General features: G+C 34.3%; 3 protein-coding genes across 10 annotated transcripts; 2 read left to right on the top strand and 1 right to left on the bottom strand.

The window, feature by feature from the left end:
- LOC105165538 (glucose-1-phosphate adenylyltransferase small subunit, chloroplastic/amyloplastic) lies at window positions 4,176-8,477 on the top strand. The gene is made up of 9 exons (XM_011084592.2): window positions 4,176-4,523; window positions 5,512-5,808; window positions 6,070-6,339; window positions 6,429-6,608; window positions 6,844-6,947; window positions 7,056-7,167; window positions 7,531-7,629; window positions 7,814-7,933; window positions 8,126-8,477. Exons 1-9 carry the CDS (start codon window positions 4,251-4,253, stop codon window positions 8,240-8,242), a joined length of 1,572 nt encoding a protein of 523 aa, XP_011082894.1. The 5' UTR covers window positions 4,176-4,250; the 3' UTR covers window positions 8,243-8,477.
- On the bottom strand, window positions 9,140-12,078 carry LOC105165537 (telomeric repeat-binding factor 1-like). Of its 6 annotated transcripts, none has more exons than XM_020694982.1 (4): window positions 11,823-12,078; window positions 9,911-10,972; window positions 9,755-9,827; window positions 9,140-9,381 (listed from the first exon to the last, which is right to left on the bottom strand). In XM_020694982.1, exons 2-4 carry the CDS (start codon window positions 10,852-10,854, stop codon window positions 9,241-9,243), a joined length of 1,158 nt encoding a protein of 385 aa, XP_020550641.1. In that variant the 5' UTR covers window positions 10,855-10,972; window positions 11,823-12,078; the 3' UTR covers window positions 9,140-9,240. The 6 variants fall into 6 exon arrangements, with proteins under 6 accessions (XP_020550641.1, XP_011082890.1, XP_011082892.1 ...); XM_011084588.1 differs by having other exon boundaries at window positions 9,911-10,932; XM_011084590.1 differs by having other exon boundaries at window positions 9,911-10,932; window positions 11,848-12,078.
- On the top strand, window positions 14,437-19,865 carry LOC105165536 (vacuolar cation/proton exchanger 3). 3 transcript variants are annotated; one of them, XM_020695095.1, is made up of 13 exons: window positions 14,437-14,763; window positions 14,880-15,053; window positions 15,666-15,929; window positions 16,017-16,084; window positions 16,459-16,487; window positions 17,255-17,451; window positions 17,589-17,801; window positions 18,307-18,441; window positions 18,520-18,636; window positions 18,736-18,789; window positions 19,168-19,284; window positions 19,377-19,473; window positions 19,610-19,865. In XM_020695095.1, the coding sequence occupies exons 2-13, from the start codon at window positions 15,006-15,008 to the stop codon at window positions 19,633-19,635; spliced, it is 1,365 nt and encodes a 454-aa protein (XP_020550754.1). In that variant the 5' UTR covers window positions 14,437-14,763; window positions 14,880-15,005; the 3' UTR covers window positions 19,636-19,865. The 3 variants fall into 3 exon arrangements, with proteins under 3 accessions (XP_020550754.1, XP_011082886.1, XP_011082887.1); XM_011084584.2 differs by lacking the exon at window positions 14,880-15,053 and having other exon boundaries at window positions 14,438-14,763; XM_011084585.2 differs by lacking the exons at window positions 14,437-14,763; window positions 14,880-15,053 and adding an exon at window positions 15,415-15,434.

The following is a 21,307-nucleotide window of genomic DNA, read 5'->3' as shown; positions in this document are numbered from 1 at the left end:
TTCAGTTCCCTCATTCCAAACACACACACATTACCATTTAATTTTTATTATTAAATATGTACAACGCTGCTCCAAAGAATTTCTTACCAGAATATAACACAAACACTCCAACCACAATCGAACAACATAAAAATTAAATTCAATAAACCTACGTCAACACATATCTGCACAATCAGGGAACTCACAACAGAATGATGCCACTTTCATTATCCACTAAACTAACACCCAACCATGATGGCCCCTAACCCACACAATGAAATCCAAAGACCCCAAAAAAATAGTACACACCAACACACAAAGTCGGTAAAAACAACACAAGACAGCTTCAACAAAAATAATATCACATAAATTAATTTGGATGTCATCCTTTTTTTTATTATTATTACCATGTATTAACAACACCATAGTATTGATTTAGTCTCTAACTTATGGACAGACGTTTTGGTAGATAACATTTATATATGTTTGATTTTGTAAACTACCAAAATACTCTTCTACGATGATTGCTTTTGAAGAGAAATAATGTGGTATTTATTAAAAGTTTGACTATCATTCAAACAATCTAATATATATAATTTCATTATTTTTTAAATTTATTTTAAAATTATTTCCTGCATCTAAACTTTCTTCTTTATTGCATCCTATTCCTATTTAAGTTTCTAAAGCACGCAGATTACTATATTGTGGTGAAAAATGACGTTAAGAATTAATTTTCTCATTATAATGTTGCGATTTACTCAATTTTAATTCGTTCCAATTAATTGGTAACTACATCTTATCACTTAAAATAATTCTTTAAATTGATTTCATTAATAATTTATGCTTTAAAAAAAAATCTGCTCTTAATCTCTAATCCCCAAGTCTTCCCTTACCATACAATACATACTTGGTAGGTTTTATCAATTTTTTGGTGCGTGTGATTCAAATAATTCATATTAACCTACGAGTAAGTAAAATTAAAATTCTTACCAAACAAAACAAAAAAAATAGAAACTATGTGCAATCTCATAATATTAGATTATGAGAACATGTCAACATTTGATTTTTGAACACCTATAAAACATTAACCTCAACTCAACCACAGTTCATCATCATCTTCAAGTTAGAAAAAGATGAAGAGTTTTTCAATTATCTTGATGCTAGGTGCAACAGTCTTGCTAGCTCTTTTCACTCCATCCATGGGTAATTTACATGAATATTTTTTATTTATTTATTTTTTCAAAACAAGGCATGAAACTTATATTGATAATTTTTTGGTCAGGACAATTTCCTTATTGCCCAGCACCCCCAATTCCTAGGGATGGTCCGTGCGGTTCGAGTGGACTGCAAGACTGCATATTGAAGGTCCTAGGCCAATACCCAGCAAGTAAGATGCCCAAAAGTATTAAGTGTGTGGATGTGGGCTCAAATAAAAGTCAATGTACTTGTCAAATTATATGTGGAAATCGGTTCAACTCTCACAATTAAATGTACACTTTATCTTATAAAATGTGTTCTTATCTAATAATAATAAATAATAAAGAGGCCACATTTTGTGGACCTTAGCCATGCATCTTCATTTATCCACCAAATACTTTTACTTTTTTATTCTTGCAATTATTGTTCTTTTAGTAGAAATTTGTATATATATTGTGTTGTGCGATTATATGATGGTTGTGTATTAGTATAAGGTTGAGGCACTATGTTTGGTTTTCTTTTTGGATCGTTTTCGAGATGGGACAAAACACCCAAATGTTTGTCTACATTTATTTGTACTTTATCTGTGCGTCTTTTTTATTTTGGATTTTCTATGTAGAAAATATATATGCATATATACATATATAAATATAATATAAAAAAAAAATCTTTTGACTATGAACAATGAGTTTTTGTCTCCCAAAAATACGCTAAATCACAAAAACTCAGTAGTATTCTTGTTATTTTATTATTATTAAAAATATATTTCCTGCATCCTATAATAGGAAACAACACAAAAACGCTCATAGTAATCCTTGCAATCCCAGACAAACAAATCTAATAAACCCATAGTACCCCAAAAAGTAAGACTTTCGAAGATGAGATCTTCATAACAAATAAACAACAATCTACTATGAAAGAACAACTCTCAAACGTCACACTGCACTAATATATAAACACAATAAGGTCAAGCATACACCAGCAAGGTCTCCACAACACAAGTAATACAAATACACAACACTCATAATACATAAACTTACCCAACATACACACTCGAGACCAGCACTCAGTGGGATAGCTCAATCCTCACTCCATTTGTGATTTGAAAAATTATATTTAGTATTTCTAAAGTTTGATTTCGTCTAACAAATAGGTTCATCAATTACATAAATTTCATTGAATGTATAAATATTAACAAAAAAATGAATACAAATTAATATTTACCTCAATCAACTTATTACAAACTTATTGCAGATCGAGCAAAATTTTTTTTTACTAAACTACTCTTATAACGGTGAAAATATACGTGCTTATATGATTAATGTGCGAAGATGTTATAAGGATAACTTAATCATAAAAAATTAATTAATCTATAATATATCAATAATAAATTAATCAAAAATAAATATAAATTTTTATTATGCATTCTTTTATTCAAATTAAAATATATAATTTAAAAAAGTTTTAAATTAAGTGTGCATACAAATCAAGAGAAGTGGAGGTGTAGGTGGGCCGAGACGAAAAGACTAGAAATTGACGGGAGTAGTTAATGATGCGCAGCAGAGGTGAGTTGTCAGTTTGCTACCAAACGCAATGGGTGGGCAGTAGGACTACGGGAAATGGCAGCAATAGAAAAACTGGGGAAAAGGGAAAGCGACGAGAGAAATTGAGCAACGGCGTAAAATCAGTGCTTTCACAGATATATCTTCACATGTCGCCTGTGGGAAATTGAAATGACCCGCCCTGCCCTGCCCACCTATCAACTAAGTAGTAACCGCACAATTCACAGCTTCCTAATTCGCCCTCCCCTCACATGCATCAAATTTCCATCCATTTCCTTCATAAAATATATACTCTACTCTGACCTCATTGCTTCCTTTTTTGGGGTTCAAACATTCCAAATATGTTAATGTGTTCCTATTTTATTTTAATATTCAAATATATCAACTTACTAGTGTTTTGTATATATATATATAAATGATTTCTTAGTCCGGTGGTTAAAGTTAAGGTTGAAATCTTTTAAATAAGTTCGATGTTATGGGTTTGAGAGAATTTGTCTCTAGGTATCTGTCTTACTTTATGTTGTTATTTTAATTTATTTATCATTGTTAGTCAAATTGATATACTGTTGAATTAAAGTATTGCTCTGTGTATCGAAATGGGTTATTGTAATTTATTTACCGTTGTTAATAAAAAAAGGTATTGCATATATATATAGATGATCGTAGTCCATAGAACAATGTTTCTCTCGATATTATTTGATTTAAGGTAGAATTGGTGAGAATTGTGATTTGATCGTTGCGTAAGATAATTGAATGAATAAAGGAACTATGTGATGATCGGATTCGCTAGTCACTTGGTCGAACTAAGGTGTTGGGCTCTAACCTAATTCTTTTTTAGAAACAAATCTACAAAATCACAGTCAGTAACCCAGTGAAAATACCCTAATACTTAAATCAGTCAATAGTGACAGACGTTTAATTTAGAAAGCAATAAAGGCTCATAAATGCACTCAACAACTTACCCAATGAATAGTGGGTGCCGTTATTTACAGTAATCCCCATTATATGTTGTACACATTAAAATTATCAAATAGTGTCACGTGTCTTAATATAATCTTTTCAGTATAGATTTTGAAATAATTATAGGCTCTTGATATTTTCACGCTCATATTTTTGTTATTGCAATACCTTTTTGGTTTTGTTTTCGTTGTAGATTTTTAATATTTTGGAGTGAGTTTTTATTTTTATATTGGGTTGTATGCGAAAATAATATATATTTGAATTAATTTATCTCTAAATAGGATGGAGTGATGTAGGGTCAAATTAGGTAATTGGCACGAGAACCATACAGATTGCGAATAATGCCAAACAACAACCGAGGGCCTCCTGGTAATTTCACTTGAACCTTCTCTCTCTCTCTCTCTCTCTCTGTGTGAACTTAGATCTCTCTCCATATCATTTTATTTTACACTATATAATGACCACCGTCATCAACTATTATGCTAAGCTCATTCGACCTCTCAACTCTCTCTCTGTCTCTGGAGAGCTAAAGAGATTCTCCTTGTATATGCAATGGCCGCCACCGCAGTGTTGAGGCTGGTTCCCAACGCAACCGTCGTCGTTAATCATAGAGGTGTGGAGGATGTCAATTCGGCGTCGTTTACGCGATTGTCTTTTGCGGCGTCTAATGTGGCCGGTGAGAGCCTTAAGTCGTCGCGGCAAGTGCGAGTGCGAAGGCAACGTTCTGGAGGGGATTTGGAGAGTCGCGGTCCGATGATCGTATCTCCGAAGGCGGTGTCCGACTCGCAAAATTCGCAGACTTGCCTTGATCCTGACGCCAGCAGAGTACTTTATTCATCTTATTATGTTCTTCTTAATTATGTTGATCGTAAAAAGAAATGCTTGCGGGTGTATGATTTGAAGAATAGTGGGCTGTTCTGTATGTGTGCAGTGTGAGCTCGTATATGCTGCCGTAAATTTGTTCAATCTGTTTTTATCTGCATGTAACTGATTTTGTGTGGAATTGGCAGACTTTTGGCTGTGTTTTATTTTATGCGTGCATTGATGTGTAATCTGCTCTGCAAAGTTGAAGAGAAGATACGATTTTTGGAAATCTATGCAGACAGCTTTCATTTGCCTGTACAACCTTTGCTTTAATTAGAAGTTACATTAACGCTTTGTCGCAGATCCACAATTTGCTCTCTCGGTATACAGAAAACATTTAGAATATATCATGTTTAAATTAAAGGGGACTTGTTGCACGTGTAATTTGTTATAATCTTTGCTTTATTTTAAATAAGAACTGCTTATTTGCTTTTCAATGCCTGATTGCATAGAAAAAAGCATCTTGATGCAGAAACAAGAATGTGATCTCCTGATTATTTACTTCATTTATAACAAAATCATGCACCTGTAGATGCTGTAATTTTATTCTGGCTTATGGTAGTAATTAGTTGAAATCACTTGAATGTCTATGATCTATAGACTACAGATCAAACCAAAATTGCATGGACTTAGTAGAAAGGTTCAGTAGTTTCCACTTGGAGAATTATTGAGCCAATTTAGGAAAAAGGTTCTGCAAACAGTATGACTCTGTTATAGTCTCTTTTTTTCTTTTTTTCTGTATATAATTCATGCATTCTTTTATTGATTAAAATTTATAAACAGAATTTAAGTACTTTTGCTTATCAGTTCATCTAACTTGACTAGGCAATTAACAATTTATCCTGTGTCTTAAAAACGGGAGCATATAGGTCTACTAGTTCTAGGGAATACCTTCAACTTTTTCATATAATCAAATGAAATGATTAATTATGTCTTGGTCCATATGCAGAGTGTCTTGGGAATTATTCTGGGGGGTGGAGCTGGTACTCGACTTTATCCTCTCACGAAGAAGAGGGCAAAGCCAGCTGTTCCTCTTGGAGCAAATTATCGGCTAATTGATATTCCTGTGAGCAATTGCTTGAATAGTAACATATCTAAGATCTATGTTCTCACGCAATTCAATTCTGCATCCCTTAACCGTCACCTTTCAAGGGCATATGCGAGCAACATGGCCGGTTACAAGAATGAAGGTTTTGTTGAGGTACTTGCAGCTCAGCAAAGTCCAGAAAATCCCAATTGGTTTCAGGTACTTATCTTTATACCAGCATTCTTAATGTTTGCCCAAAATTCTACTTTTTTTTAAAACTTGAGATCAGTTCATACTCTTCATATGGTGTTCGCTCATTACATCTGATGGCTAAAAGTTCTTCAGGTGCTATTGCTCGACTTCAATGTCTATTATGTGCCAAAATTTGGCATATTTTATGATCATTGCAAATTATTCTTTTATATACCAATTGCAGTTGCTTTTATATCTGCCATTACATCAAATTCATTTTATCTTTAGGGTACCGCAGATGCTGTGAGGCAATATTTGTGGCTGTTTGAAGAGCATAACATTCTCGAGTTCCTGGTTCTTGCTGGTGACCATTTGTATAGAATGGATTATGAGAGATTTATCCAGGCCCATAGAGAAACAGATGCCGATATTAGTGTTGCTGCACTGCCAATGGATGAAAAGCGTGCCACGGCATTTGGTCTGATGAAGATTGATGAAGAAGGACGCATCATTGAATTTGCAGAGAAACCAAAGGGAGAACAATTAAAAGCTATGAAGGTGGATGGGCTAAATAGTAAATAATACATCAAGAGTATCAGGCTTTGTTAATGACATAACATCTAATTTCCTTTCTACCATTTCTAAAGGTTGATACTACCATATTGGGTCTTGATGATAAGAGAGCGAAGGAGATGCCTTACATTGCAAGTATGGGGATATATGTTGTTAGCAAGGATGTGATGATAAGTCTTCTCAGGGACAAGTTTCCTGCAGCCAATGATTTTGGAAGTGAAGTTATTCCTGGAGCTACTTCCATGGGATTAAGAGTATGAAACTGTCTGAAATTTTAATCTAGTACTTCTTTTTCCTTACATTTCTACTCATGCAAAACAATGTGTGCATATATTCTCTACATTGGTAAATATTTTACCATCTTGTAATGTTTTTGGGCAATGTCCAGTACTTAATCTGATAGAGGACTTATTCATACACTTTCCATGAAACTATCACTTCTTTTGACTGTTAAAGTTGTTGGAGCTAATTGTTTTATCATCTGTATAGGTGCAAGCCTACTTGTTTGATGGCTACTGGGAAGATATTGGTACAATTGAAGCTTTCTACAATGCCAATCTTGGGATCACAAAAAAGCCAGTCCCAGATTTTAGGTAGGAGTTTGGTTCTTAACGTGTTTGTTTCCCTACCCTTGTTGTACCAAAACACCAATTGGCTCCAAGTTATTGAACATCTTGATATGTTTAAATGATCTCTTGCAGCTTCTATGATCGATCAGCTCCAATCTATACCCAGCCCCGCTACCTGCCTCCTTCGAAGATGCTCGATGCTGATGTCACAGATAGTGTCATTGGTGAGGGCTGTGTGATCAAGGTGAGTTATCAACAGTGCAGATAGGCCTACAGTTTAAGCGAACAGCTAAAAGACCCATACTATACTATATTGAAAACTCAACCTTCTGCTTGTATCATTTTTTATCTATTGGTGGTTGTGATTCTAAAATGACGTTAGCTAAATTTCGCAAAGCAAACAAGAAAATGAGGTATGACAGGAGACTATACTTTATCTTGGACTTTGCAAATGACATCATAAGATTTTTATCTTGTGAACCATGTAATAAACAAGTTGCCTACCATGTAAACCTTGTTTTATTTACCTGGTTAATAGAAAATCCTACTTCCCCACAATTCTTTAGCAAACAGTATTTTACTGATGTTGTCATACTCGTCCATGCAGAACTGCAAGATCCACCACTCCGTCGTCGGACTTAGATCATGTATATCCGAGGGTGCAGTGATAGAAGACTCCTTGTTGATGGGTGCAGATTATTACGAGGTAATGCTGCCACAGAAGGCATACAAGAAGATTTAACCTTTTCTTCTTTATATGAGCACATTGTGGTTGAAGTCATGTGGAAATGCAGGAGCCAGTGACCCCTCAGATAGTCTTTAATTTAGCTATTTTACATCATTCCTTTTAACCATTGATGAAGGACCATCTTACTTTCTCTGTGTTTCAGACGGATGCGGATAGGAGGTTTCTAGCTGCTAAGGGTGGCGTGCCCATTGGCATAGGTAAAAACACCCACATCAAGAGAGCCATCATCGACAAAAATGCTCGAATTGGAGAAGATGTGAAGGTTCTTAACTTACTGTCTTTGTTCCGTAATTTCCTTACGAAGTTAATTGATCTTATTAGTGGTTTCAATATGAAAACTATTCAACTAATGCTCTTCAGCAGCTGACTTGAGGTGTTCCACAGCATGATCACTCTGTAATCAACGCCTATGATTGGAAAACTGAACCTCTAATGAGTTGTTGACTTCTTTCAGATCATAAACACTGACAATGTTCAAGAAGCAGCAAGAGAGACCGATGGATACTTCATCAAGAGTGGCATTGTCACCGTAGTAAAGGATGCTCTAATTCCCAGTGGCACCGTGATCTAGACACCGCAGTGCTGGAATTGGACGTCACCTCTCCCTTGAAGGATCGATAATTTTGATGTACATCTTCTGATAGCCAAACATAAGTAATAGCCGAGAAAGAACACTTGATGAGTTGCGTTAAGGACCTTTCATGTATAATAAAAACACTTGATGAGTTGGCGTTAAGGACCTTTCATGTATAATAAACATTCATTCTGTTGATGTTTTCATAGTGAAGTTAACTTAAAATGCCAGAGAAGCTTTTTTAAGTTTTTGCTTAAAATATAGTTATGATGATAGCCAACACATCCAATGTTTTTTACATTTTTTTTATTTTTTCTAAAAAAATACAAGTGGGGTAAAATTGATAATTTCAAAAACCTCCTTTCACAAATTACATAATATCACAAAGAGGTATTTATAATTTTTTGAATAATAAAAAAAGAATTAAATTCATTTTTATTATATGTTTTAACAAAAAATACCGCGTGCTTAGAGCGTGATAGTTAGGATTTTTTACACTTTTGATCTAATACAAGATTCTTACTTTTGATCCCATAACTTTAAAAAAATAACACTTTATATCCCAAACACTTACGACTATATGGCCTTTTACATTAAACATCTAAGGAAAAGGTGCCATGGGACTAAAACTGCTACTTTTTTAAAAATGCGGAATCAAAAGTGAGAATCCCGTAATCAATAGGATCAAAAATAAAAAAACCCTAAATTAATGAATGAAAAATGCAGTTTCCCCCCTTCTCACTTGTTTCTCGAATAAAATGTTCTAATGGCAAATAATATTGAGCGAACAGAGGTGATTCCAGCAAGCAAGCTCGTGCATCCATAGATCTACTATACAATGAATGCAGATGTTCCCACCCCCATATTGACTCTATTTGGCTGCCAAATATCTCATAAAGAAAAAATGCACCTGCAAATACAGACCTTAAGTATCATAATATCCCAATTTCAAAGTCGAAAGTTCAAAATTATGGAAGAAAATCAAAGTTTGGATTTCATTTTGCCATCATGTTCCTCCATTTATCCTTAAGATCACTCGGAGTACGAGTCCTATCAAATTTGTGTTGACCAAAATCCAAGATTTTTGTCCAAGGAAGATTTTTGTTTCCGTCGGTCGAGTATTTCTGTACTCCTGCCTGCAGCAACAACATATCAAAGAGAGTTTAGGTTCACAGCATGGAAAGTCAGAGGTTTTCTCGTTAAATAACCCACTCATTTAGCAATCACATGTAGGCTTTTCTAGAAACGTTTCAGCCATATTTAACAATGTCCGGACCAAAATGCATAAGAAGTGGAAAGATAGCAGTTCATGGATGTCCAATAGAAGAACTGCAGTCCAATCATATGAAGGTCCATCTGCATAGTAATAAATAGCAACTGTATGGTTGTCTATAAACTAATTAAAACAAATCTTTAGTAGCAGTAATTTATGACATCAGTCAACATAAAAGAAGCTTTTTCAAATGCCAAACAGCAGACTGAGAATCAAGTCAGCTTAGAAACTTTTACCTTGAGCGTCTCTTCTTCTTCCTCCGTCCACAATAATCTCTTACGTTTCCCACTGCTAAATGTGTAATTAGCTCTGCAACGGATGTCAGGCGTAGCCTTAATAACAATACAAATATGGGAGGAAATTCCAAATACTATCCAGTATGGTATACTTACAGTTTCACTAAGGGCTGACGAGGTTGTCTCAAGCTTCTGGAAGCGACAACTTTGTCATTCAGCATTTGTGCAGATCCTAAAGCAGAAGACAACCTCCTAGAAGATCTCCTTGGATGATTGACAGTTGGAGTTGTTAGCTTACTCTTACCACTCTGTTTGACAAGCTTACGTTGCAATGATACAGTTCCAGAATCACCATCTATTTGGTCACTATTTTTAAATCCTCTCTTAGTTCTGGTACGCACTGTAGGAGAGGGGCCTTCAGCAGACGGAGCAGAGGAAGTTTCACATTCCTCTTCCTGAATTTGTTCTTCTTCTGGATTGCAGTTTTTATTTTCGTGCATCTTAAGTGAAGGGTCTCGATCAGTAGAGGTTGCAGAAGTTTCAGGTTCCTCTTCCTGAATCTTTTTTCCTTCAGCATTCCTGACCTTTTCTTTTTCATACATCTTAAGTGAAGGTTCTTGACCTTTGGAGCTTGTAGAAGCATCAGATTCCTCTTCCTGGATCTTTTCTTCTTCTGAACTGCTGCTTTGGTGTTCCAAATCAAGAACAGATTTATTGAGAATTGTCTCATCCTTCCCCCTGCTTTTACCATCATCACATGTGACATTTGCATTTGCTGGACTAACTTTTGATAGATCATGCCCATCAGCTTCAGCTCTCTTAATTTCTTCTAAATGTTGTTCACTGCCCATCATTTCTTCATCCATAAAGATCAACAAAGCTTTCTTTCTTGCCAGAGCATATTCCCTTGCTTGGCGTGATTCTGCAACAGCTTGCTTGTACAAACAATAGGGGCAATAGAAGCGGCCCGCATCATCAAATCTAGCTGGACAACCCATGCATCCTTCATGAATAGCTAAAGGACAGCCGTTTTCACTGCAAACCAACAGATTCCCACCTTCATTGCATTTTATGCATAAATGTTTTTCTGATCGATCCATTTTCTAGAGATCATCCAAATCTTTCCTGCTTGGGGGTTCTCAAAACTTTTCAAATAGCAACCATTTCATTCTTGAATGCTGACAAAAAAACAGCATCATCTCGTCATCTCACCAGAGCCTAATGATAAGGATCAAATCTGTCAAGCATCTGACAACAGGAATCTAGTTTGAGAGACGTTGACTGTTTTAGTTGCACCACAACAGTTCTCACTCCCCAAGCAAACAAATTGCTTGTATATAAGAGTGAGTTGTAACATTGATTAGCTAATGAAATTAGATTTAAAAGGACTCTTGCTTTACCTCATATCAACAAAACCAGCATGATAGAGCTGAGTAAGATAACTTTATGAATGAGTGCAAGAGAAAAACAAGAAAAACTAAAGCCTGAACCTAATCAAAGGAGAAAATTACAGCTCAATGATGCGACTAGTTTAGAAGCTTAGAGCTGTAAACAATTCTTTCACCATCCAAATGAGGGATTTACTTTCCCTCTATACAAACATTACTTGCACCCTGCAGTCCTTCAAACACCGTAAACTCAAATTGGAGACGCAGATGTAACCTTTCTCCACTCTCATCTAAATCCAACACTTCGACTAGCAAAAAGCCGAATAAAGGATTGCTGCAAACTAGTTCATGCTCAATAGCCAATTACTACTAAGAAATTCGAACCCTTTAGCACTCACGAATTCAGAGAAATTGAAAAAAAGTATCTTTATTAGTTATAGAAAGAAAAAAACAACCATCAGTCAAACAAATCAAAAACACTACGGAGTTTGAGACATTAACTGCGAAATTGAACAGATACACTTAATCTTCAGACATATACGTCGATACACCTCAAGCACACTTATACGTAAGATTAAGACACGCATTTCGATGTTAAATCAAAACCATAAACTCGCATCTCGCAATATGTTAAATAGCATAAAAGTCCAAAGAAATGACCAACGAAAAAGGAGCCACACCGTCCGGTAAAATTTGGGGTTTTACCAGCCCAATATTTCGTCAAATCATTAGGGTAAAATACAGAAAATGAGGGGTTTTCAACAGCGAGCAGTCAGCTATAAGCGAGCAAATACCCAAAACGCCGAGAACAATTTGATTTTAACTGATCCCTTTGAAATCGAATAGGCACAGATTCTCGAAGCAACTGATACTAGACTGCAGGCCGGGAGCAGTCGGTGGAGTATCTGTATCTACCAGAACTAATCCTTGTTATGTTTTATTTGGTGCATATAATAAATAAGTTTTTATAATTTAAAATAGCGATAATTATACATTCCTCTTCTGAAATTTGGCGTAGTTATATGTGAATCTTATGTGGTTTAAAAAATTGCATTTAACATACTTTTAAGTTTGCTTTCATTAACATATAAAATTTTTTGTTGGTCAAAATTAATTGAATTTGTCGATATTAACAAAAAAATAAGAAAAGAAACTTTATATTTACCTCTAATTTTTATTACTAATTTATTGCAAAACACATAAATATCTGTATACTCAAATTACATTCATACTTCTCCACGCGTTAATATATGAGATGAGGTATATCTTTACCGTTATAAAGTTAGTTTAATCATAAAAAAATTATTTAACATGCAATAAGTCGGTTCTAAGTTAATCAAGGGTAAATATCAATTTTTATCAGTTTTTTAGTAAATATCAATAAATTTGGTGAATGTTGACTAATGGGGGACTTATTTGTTGGACGAAAGCAAACTTTAGGAATTCTATATGCAATTTCTTAAATCATAGGTGATCTACGTGTAATTACACTAAACCTCAAGGGAAGACGTGCAATTATCCCTTTAAAATATATTTAAAAGTAAAATATATTAATTAATAGATTATATTTTTATAAAATAATTAATATTTATTTTTATAAATATGCATTTATCATATTTGGAGGGAATGAAATTTGAGACGCTTTGAGCAAACGGAGTAACCACCGAGCATCATAGCCACCATCATTGTGGAAGATATTAGACAGAGGATTATCAGTATTAATTTATCTCATTTTGTTAGTTCATGCGCGTTATATAGATTATAACGTATCCCTTGACCTGTGGTATTGTACGATTTTATTTTATTAATAACACTTGCATTTACCAAAAAAAAAAAAATTATCAGCACAATGAAATAATAATAATAATAATAATAATAATAATAATGATAATAACTTTATGAATATTTGAACATGTCCTTAATTTGACTTGCTTCTTGTAAAATTGCAAAAACGTGATGTAAATTGAATCTTTTATATTTGCTTATTTACACTTGCTTCCCTCTTGCACTAGTTAAATTGTAAACTTGTCCTTTCCCTGTTTTATTGGGGGCAATGTTCGCACACATTCCACATCAGTTGTACATGCAGAAGTTGGAGCGATTTATGAGTTTCAAAATCTCATTTATTTGGTCCGGCGTATTTTCAAAACATAGTTGTCAAACTCATATAAAATTAAAGTGAAGAATATAATTATACAATATAGGATTAATCGTATTGCACACTACATCGTTGGATTTATCGACTTTCAAGAATTGTTTTTAAGTCGAAGAATGATTGCATCAAGTATAAGACATTGTCTACTTTATTGAACATGATAAATGTGTGATTGGATAATTCGAGATTAAACGTAGAATAAGATATCCCGAGATTAATTACGTGGTTTACTCTGTTTGATAAAAATATTAGGATAAACATTGTCATATACATATTTGCAATTCGAATAAGATTAATTAACACCATGAAATATCCTTTTTATACATATTTTATTGTATACTATGTATTAATATATTAAATGTAATATAAAAGAAAATAAATAAATATATTATTTAGTATAAATATATAATTTATATTATTATCTACTATACTATATATTAAGGGAAGCACCTTCTCAGTGTTTTTCTTATTTTTGGTACGCTATTCTTTTTCTATTTTTTTTTTCCCACCCATTAAGGTGAGGCCCAAATGACAAATTGTAATTTTTTGCATGTCGTATTATTGTATTTTTTTTTTACTTAATAAAAATTACCTTTATAAAAAAAAAAATCTAAATTGCTCGTTCACCCCTGTAAATTGAGCACATCAACTGGAGTGCAATCATAATTTCTTGTGTCGTTTAATTGATTTTTAATAATTACTTTTGGGATTAAATTCGTGCAAAATCACTTTTTAATAAAGAAAATTATGATTTCGTAAACAATTATGCTTTATCTAATTACCCAATATACGTAATAAATAATTTTCTAATTCTTTTATTAATTTTAATAATAATGTAAATTTTAAAATTTAATTGCAATTTATATTTGTATAATTAATTATACACTTATAAATTCAAACATTATAATTACCTTTTTTAGAAAATTAATTATCTTATAATCCATTATGCAACCCACATAATAAATTGGACAAAGCTAAAGTAGAAGTATATAGGAAAAGAGGGGGGGAAAAGTAATAATTATATTCGGTGGGGACGTAACTGCGATTAAGTTATCATAAATTCATAATTGCGTTCGAGGCTTTGGATCATAGCATAACTACATTAACTACCTCTTTACGCGCAAACCAACCCCTACGGGGGACGACTCCTCTACTTTCTCGTCAAAATTTCATACAATCGAATTCGTACAATCACACACACACACACACTCAAAGAGGCCGAAGCTTCAAGCGAAGTATCGTTTTCCCGAATCAGGCCCATCAAATTCAACTCTCTTAACAATAGTTGACAATCTGGCAGACATGCACATCATTATGTGTCCATGTCGCAGCAGCAGTTGTTGACTCTCCAAGAGTTCGAGTTTTTTCACTCTAAGTCTCTGAATCTGAGTTTTGTGCGTGTTTTACTCTCCGTAGAGTTTGTGGGACAAGCATAAGTCTGGCAGATTCTTGCTTTCCGTTTCTTGGTACTTCATCGTCACTGTTGTTTAGATTGTAGTCTGGGTCGGGAACTTTACTGCTTTTTTGTCTTATATTCGTGAATTACAAGCGGTTCTACTGTGGCATTTTGCTAATTTTGTAGGAATTTGGCTTCTGGGATTGCAATTTTTTTTTTCGTGATTTGTCATTGAAGGGCTTTGGAATTATGCCCGTGTTAGGAAATGTGTAGCTGTTTGTTGTTCTTGCTTTTGTGCACCAGTTACAGTAGATGGGCAGTAGCGATTCACACATGGTAGAGACTAATTCACATCTTGAGGTAGTTTTTCATTGTCTTTTTCTTGGGCCTGTAAATAATTCATGTAAATTAACTTGAGGCAGTAACAGTTCTAATAGTTTATTGAAGGAAATTGCGAGCCGATAGTTAGAAATCCTAAGTGAATGTGATGAGGATGATGTCTGACTTCACCAGGGAGTGCACTATAATTTCCGTTCCATATTCTGTTTCAGTTATATCTCTCAAACTAGTGTGATGATTTTAAGTTAACCTGATAAAAATATAACAGTATCAAATGCCTGAGACAACATTCATCAAAAAAAAGAAAAAAAAAAATGCCTGAGAAAACGTGTTTTGGATAATGTCGAATTTTCTTGGAAATACTAATGACAACTCCCGAGTGCTTGGTACGAGTCATCATGAGTAAGTAGACAGTTTTTGTTTGTCGAGTTGACGAGTCTCTAATTGATTTCTTATATAAAATCAAATCCAAGCATTCCATCAGTTTGATAGGAATAGTGATAATCAACTTGTGAACATGAACATTCTTGAATATATTATTCTGTATTTTCAACTTCATGATCCCAATTTTTATAGTTAAAAATACTGCAATTGTTATTTTCGGGAGGCCAAATAACATGATTTGTTCAACAGATGGGATCATTAGCGGGAAAATCGACACTGGACATTGAAGATCTGCGACTTGTCAGCCCTCAACCAATTGTTGGAAAGACATCTTCTCTGGAGATAGCTCCTCCGAGATCTTTCTTTAGTCCTGGAACAGAAGATTTTGGTTGTAGATCTATACCAAGTTGCATATTTCGCAGCACAAAAATTGCTCTGTTTTCCAACAAATTGAACTTGCTTATACCTTGCGGTCCTTTGGCGATATTAGTTGATAAGCTTACAAACCATCATGTGAGTTACAAATTTCTTCTGATAGCAACCGCCTTTTGATATCCTATTTTTGTATTTGTGCTGATGTAGCTCTTGGAATAATTTCAGGGCTGGGTTTTCTTCTTAAGTCTGTTAGGCATAATTCCCTTGGCCGAACGTTTGGGCTGGGCTACAGAGTATGTAATTGACATCTCATCATTAAGTGTGTAGCATGCAAAGTTCATATGGGTAGAGACATATGCAATGCTACTGAGATATGTGTTGAAAATATAGTTTGCTTTATGGCTGTTAACTGTACAATCATAGAGTGGAAAATATATATTTGGCTTCATGTACTTGCGAGTCAGTGCACTTTTTCATAGTTAACAAACTATACGAACTGGTAATTTTTTTCATCCCAGCAGAAATTGATCTTGTTATGTGACGTTTGTTTCCTACCGTGATAGTGCATCGCACATGAAAAGCATATGGCAGTTGTGTGCATAACAGGTTCTTCTGTTTGCTTTCGTTACAGTTTGATATGATTTTTTGCCTTCCTTTTCTTATGCAGGCAGCTCGCATTCTATACTGGACCAACAGGTTTTCTTCTACTTCCTCAGCTTATTCCCCATGCGAAAACTGGGAACTTAATTTATCTATTTGAAGGATTATTTATCAGAGCTTGCAGCTTTGCATGCATGTCTTGTTCAAAACTCTGTGCCTTTTGGTTGAGGTCGCTCGAATCAACTAATGGTTGATTGCCGCAGTCTATTTCAGATCATGCACTGATATGGATGATGTGATGTGAAAATTTTTCATTATGCAGGTGTCATGACACTTTAGTTGCTTACTTCCCATATTTATGGAACTTCCAGTAAAATTATTTAATTATGTGAAATCCTGGGGACTTCCATTTTTCCTTACTTTTCTTTTATGTGTGGGTTTGCCAAATAGTAATTATGCTTGGTCAATATGGGAAAGAAACACATTGTGGCTGCGAACAGTTATGCATGTATACGTGAGATTAATTAGAGATCAACATACATGCAAAAGTTACTTCCATATTTGAACTCCTGGAGGCCTTATAAATAGCATATGAGAAGTAAGGGGACAAGAACATTGCACAGTTTGATTCCATGGCCGAGCAGGAAGAACGATTGCTTATCCTGTCAATTTATGATGTTATAGATGCAATTAAAATAAGGGAAGGTAAATTAGAAGCTAATTTATTCAACTGTAAAGATGTTTCTGAGGTCATTACAGAGAGAAGTCCAAGCTTATAGCAAATACCACTACTCTTAATTTGGTTGGTATAACAAAGTGATAAACTGATATATTTTGCAATGGCCTTTTCTTGAAAATTTCAGTTGGGGGTCTTCTAAATGCTACTTTTGGTAATGCAACGGAGCTGATAATATCTATGCACGCACTGAAAAGTGGCATGATACGCGTTGTTCAGCAATCATTACTGGGATCAATTCTTTCTAATATGTTGTTGGTACTTGGATGTGCGCTTCTTGGAGGAGGAATTGTTCACTGTAAAAGGGAACAAGTTTTCAACAAGGTTGGTGAAATTTGTCCCATTGTGTCAGTGTGTTTCCAACAATTAAAAGAAAACAACCTTTTAAGTATGCTATTGTTTATCTGTTAATTGATGGTTATCTAACTACGAGAACTTTTCATTTTTTCATCACTTGACAGTCATCTGCAGCAATGAATTCAGGATTGCTTTTGATGGCAGTGATGGGTCTCTTGTTCCCGGCCGTCCTCCATTTCACACACACGGAGTTGCATTTTGGCAAGTCTGAGCTAGTACTTTCAAGGTTTAGCAGTTGCGTTATGCTGGTAGCATATGGCGCATACATTATTTTCCAGCTGACCAGTCAAAAGAACCTTTATAACCCTGTAAATGAGGTAGATGTCTCCATCATTGGGAAACCTCTCTTCATTTTGGAGATATTTTTCCCTTACTCATCTCCAATTTTTCCTAGAAAAGGGAGTGATAATGTATTGAAGATCATTTCAAACTTACAATCTTCTATACCATCTGGATTCTTTTGTGAGTTTTTGTATGTTCTGTGTAGTTCTCTGTAGACATAAAATAGGCAGGACAAGTTTGCTTATTCTAACACTGTACACGATCTATTTATGATATCAGTTAACATGAATGGTTCGGCTACTTCCATGTTTCTGGGTTTCTCTATTTATGAGTCATACTTCAGAATCTGCCCCTTATACTGTAGCTCTTCCTATTGAATGCACGGAACGAGAAGTTGGCCACTGTTAACCAACTTCACAACATCAGCATTGTTGAGCAATCTGCTTACAGTTGTTTATTCGTTTGTCTTGCCAAATCCATACATCACATTCTTGAGCATTTAGCTACTTCTTACTGTCGAGCTGATTGATTTGATTTTAGGAAGGGACTCAAACCGAGGGGGGCTCAGCTGACAATGAAGAGCCAGATATTCCGAAGTGGGAATCCATCATGTGGCTATTTATATTGACCTCCTTGATATCGGTTTTGTCAGAATATTTGGTTAATGCCATAGAGGTAACTGAAGTATCAATAAAAATTTTTGATAATATTTTTAGGCCGCATTCTTATGGAAAAACTTGGTAATATTTTCAGGGGGCATCTGTAGCATTGAACATTCCAGTAGCATTTATAAGTGTTATCCTGCTCCCAATTGTGGGGAATGCAGCAGAACACGCGGGTGCTGTTATGTTTGCCGTGAAAGACAAGCTTGTAAGTGTTATTTTTTCACAATTAGCTTGTAAGTATTTGAATTCTCATTATCTTGCTTGTGTCAAATTAAATTTCTCATTTTTCCCTCTATGCTAACAGGACATTTCTCTTGGAGTGGCGATAGGGTCATCGACACAAATAGCAATGTTTGGGGTATGTACTGTATAAAATACTTTTTCTACAAGCAACTTTTGAATCGCATAATCATATCTGAACATAGTAGCAGAACTTTGTTATTACAAGATGTCCCCACTGCACATCATGATAGTTTTCTAAATCCTTCAGCTTCCAATTTACAGTATTTTTCTGGTGATTCCCACTTGGGTTTTTTATCCTCGGTTCTTTCTTCTATGCTTGACCTAATTTTCATTAGGTTGATTGTTGTTGGTTCAGAGAGCTTCCATCGAACATCACTCATTATCCATGCATCAACCAAATTCGCTTTTGCATTCTATTATTGCCATTTATTTCTCTATTGAAGCACCGTCTAAATATCAAAACCTACCGGTTCTAATGCTGCAATAACTGCAGATCCCCTTCTCTGTGGTCGTGGGCTGGATCATGGGACGTCCTATGGACTTGAATTTTCAACTATTTGAGACAGCCACTCTTATTATGACTGTTCTTGTAGTGGCCTTGATGCTGCAAGTAAGCTCTCAAGTTTCATCAATTTACAGCTTGTACTCTGTTTTTCTGCGGAAGCTACTTTTCTGAATGTATGATTCTATTCTGGATTGCAGGACGGAACATCAAATTACTTTAAAGGACTGATGCTTCTCCTCTGCTATCTGATAGTTGCCGCAAGCTTCTTTGTACATATAGACCCTGAATCTGTCCGTAAGTAGCTTACTATCCATCTTTCATCAAAATTTTACAGTATCCAAGTGGTTCAGTATCTTTGTGCTTCCACGCGACTGTGAAAGCTATCATTTTCAATGCTAAATTGTAACATGTTGGAATTTTCATCTTGCAGAGGACAGACCAAGCATCCCTCCGTAAACACACAATGCCTGCTGATCATGTTTTGATTTGCTCCGGAAACGACTTGTCAAAAAGCAAGGAAAGTATCTATATACACAAATAAGATATATAGTTATGCAAGTGTTGCTTCCTGAAGCATATATTTGATGGGGGAGGTCGAGTTTCAACCTGGATATGGATATATGTATATATACATGCTGTTAAAAGTATAAGCTAAGAAATATCTCCAGTCTCAAATTTGCATACAATACATTGTTTGATCCCCGTTTTGATAATTACTTCATTAATTTAGATTTCATTAATCATGGGTTCAAACCCAAATGAGTTAAATAGGACGAAACATGCATGATAAATTAATACTATTTGTTAAAACTTAATAGTAAACTTATTTTTAATTGATTAAAATGCCCTCTGAGATATTTATTTATATTTAAGAATATACGGGATGTCTTGTGCCATAACCTAAGTATGTGCGTCAGTTGGGTGAGTGTATTTTTTTTAAAAAAAAAAAGAAAAATGAGCATACATGTCCCTTGAATCCTCCATCAATTATTTTCAACTCATGTTATATTTTCAGTTTTGGTCATTTTATTTTTCTTCATTTTTATTTAATCAAATAAAATTAATTTAAAATTATATGAACATCGAGTATGCTTCATTCGCTAATTTAAAATTAAATTCCAGAGATTAACTATAGAAGAAAAGAAAGAAAAAGTGAAAACAGCATATGTTTAAATCATCAAATATGAATCACAGATTATTATGGATGAGATCTACTCCATCAAGTTATATTATCAAAGATACAACGAGTTTTAAACAAGAAAATAACTATCATTTTATAATTAGAAAAAAAAATAGCACATGTAATACACCAATCATGTGAAAGGATTTTTTTTTTTTTTGGGGTACTATATTAGAAAATAGTAGTTAATTATATCTTTTTCTTAGAGATATTTTAACATTTTGTATATCTTATAGGTAGGGGTGCAAACGAGCAAGCTCGATAAAAAATTTAAGCTCGAGCTCGGCAAGCTTAGGAAATAAAGGCTTGAGCTTGAGCACTAGATCATGTGCTCGAGCTCGAACTCAATTAACTATTTTCCTGAAATATCTAAATTTAAAAATATGAACTATTGTACCCTATGAAACAGGAAGAAAATATTCACAAGAAGATCAAAACTTATTCAAAAATTTAAATATGAAACATGAAGAAAATATTCACAAGAAGATAAAAAAGAAGTAATACGATGAAATAAAATTGACAGCCATGAAAACATTTGGTCCAATCATTTAACGAGAAGCAACCAAAGTTCCAAACGACTACTTAGTATTTAAACTAACATAAACAAATTCAGTTCATCTAAATCTCATAACCCCATCAGTTCAATCATTTAGCGAGCAACCTATATAAGTAATCAAAAAACTATAACTTTACAATTGTATATAAAATTTACTCCCTTGTGATATGAGAAATAAGTAAAAAAATCTCTTACGAAAAGAAAAATAGTAAATTATCCTCTATGTTTCGGAAAAAGAAGTAAATTATCCCTTATTTAAATCATTGATTAGGAGGTAATTTACTTTATTTTTTAAAATATAGAGGGATAATTTACTAATTCTTTTTTATAGACTATCCATTCACTTCAGATGAGGTAAATTGCGTTTAACAATATGATAAAAGCCATCCAAA

Source organism: Sesamum indicum, linkage group LG6 (assembly GCF_000512975.1).
Source record: "Sesamum indicum cultivar Zhongzhi No. 13 linkage group LG6, S_indicum_v1.0, whole genome shotgun sequence".
In the NCBI taxonomy this organism is placed as follows: domain Eukaryota; kingdom Viridiplantae; phylum Streptophyta; class Magnoliopsida; order Lamiales; family Pedaliaceae; genus Sesamum; species Sesamum indicum.
Note: the sequence above shows the minus strand (reverse complement) of the source record. Positions and strands in the feature narration are given on the sequence as shown.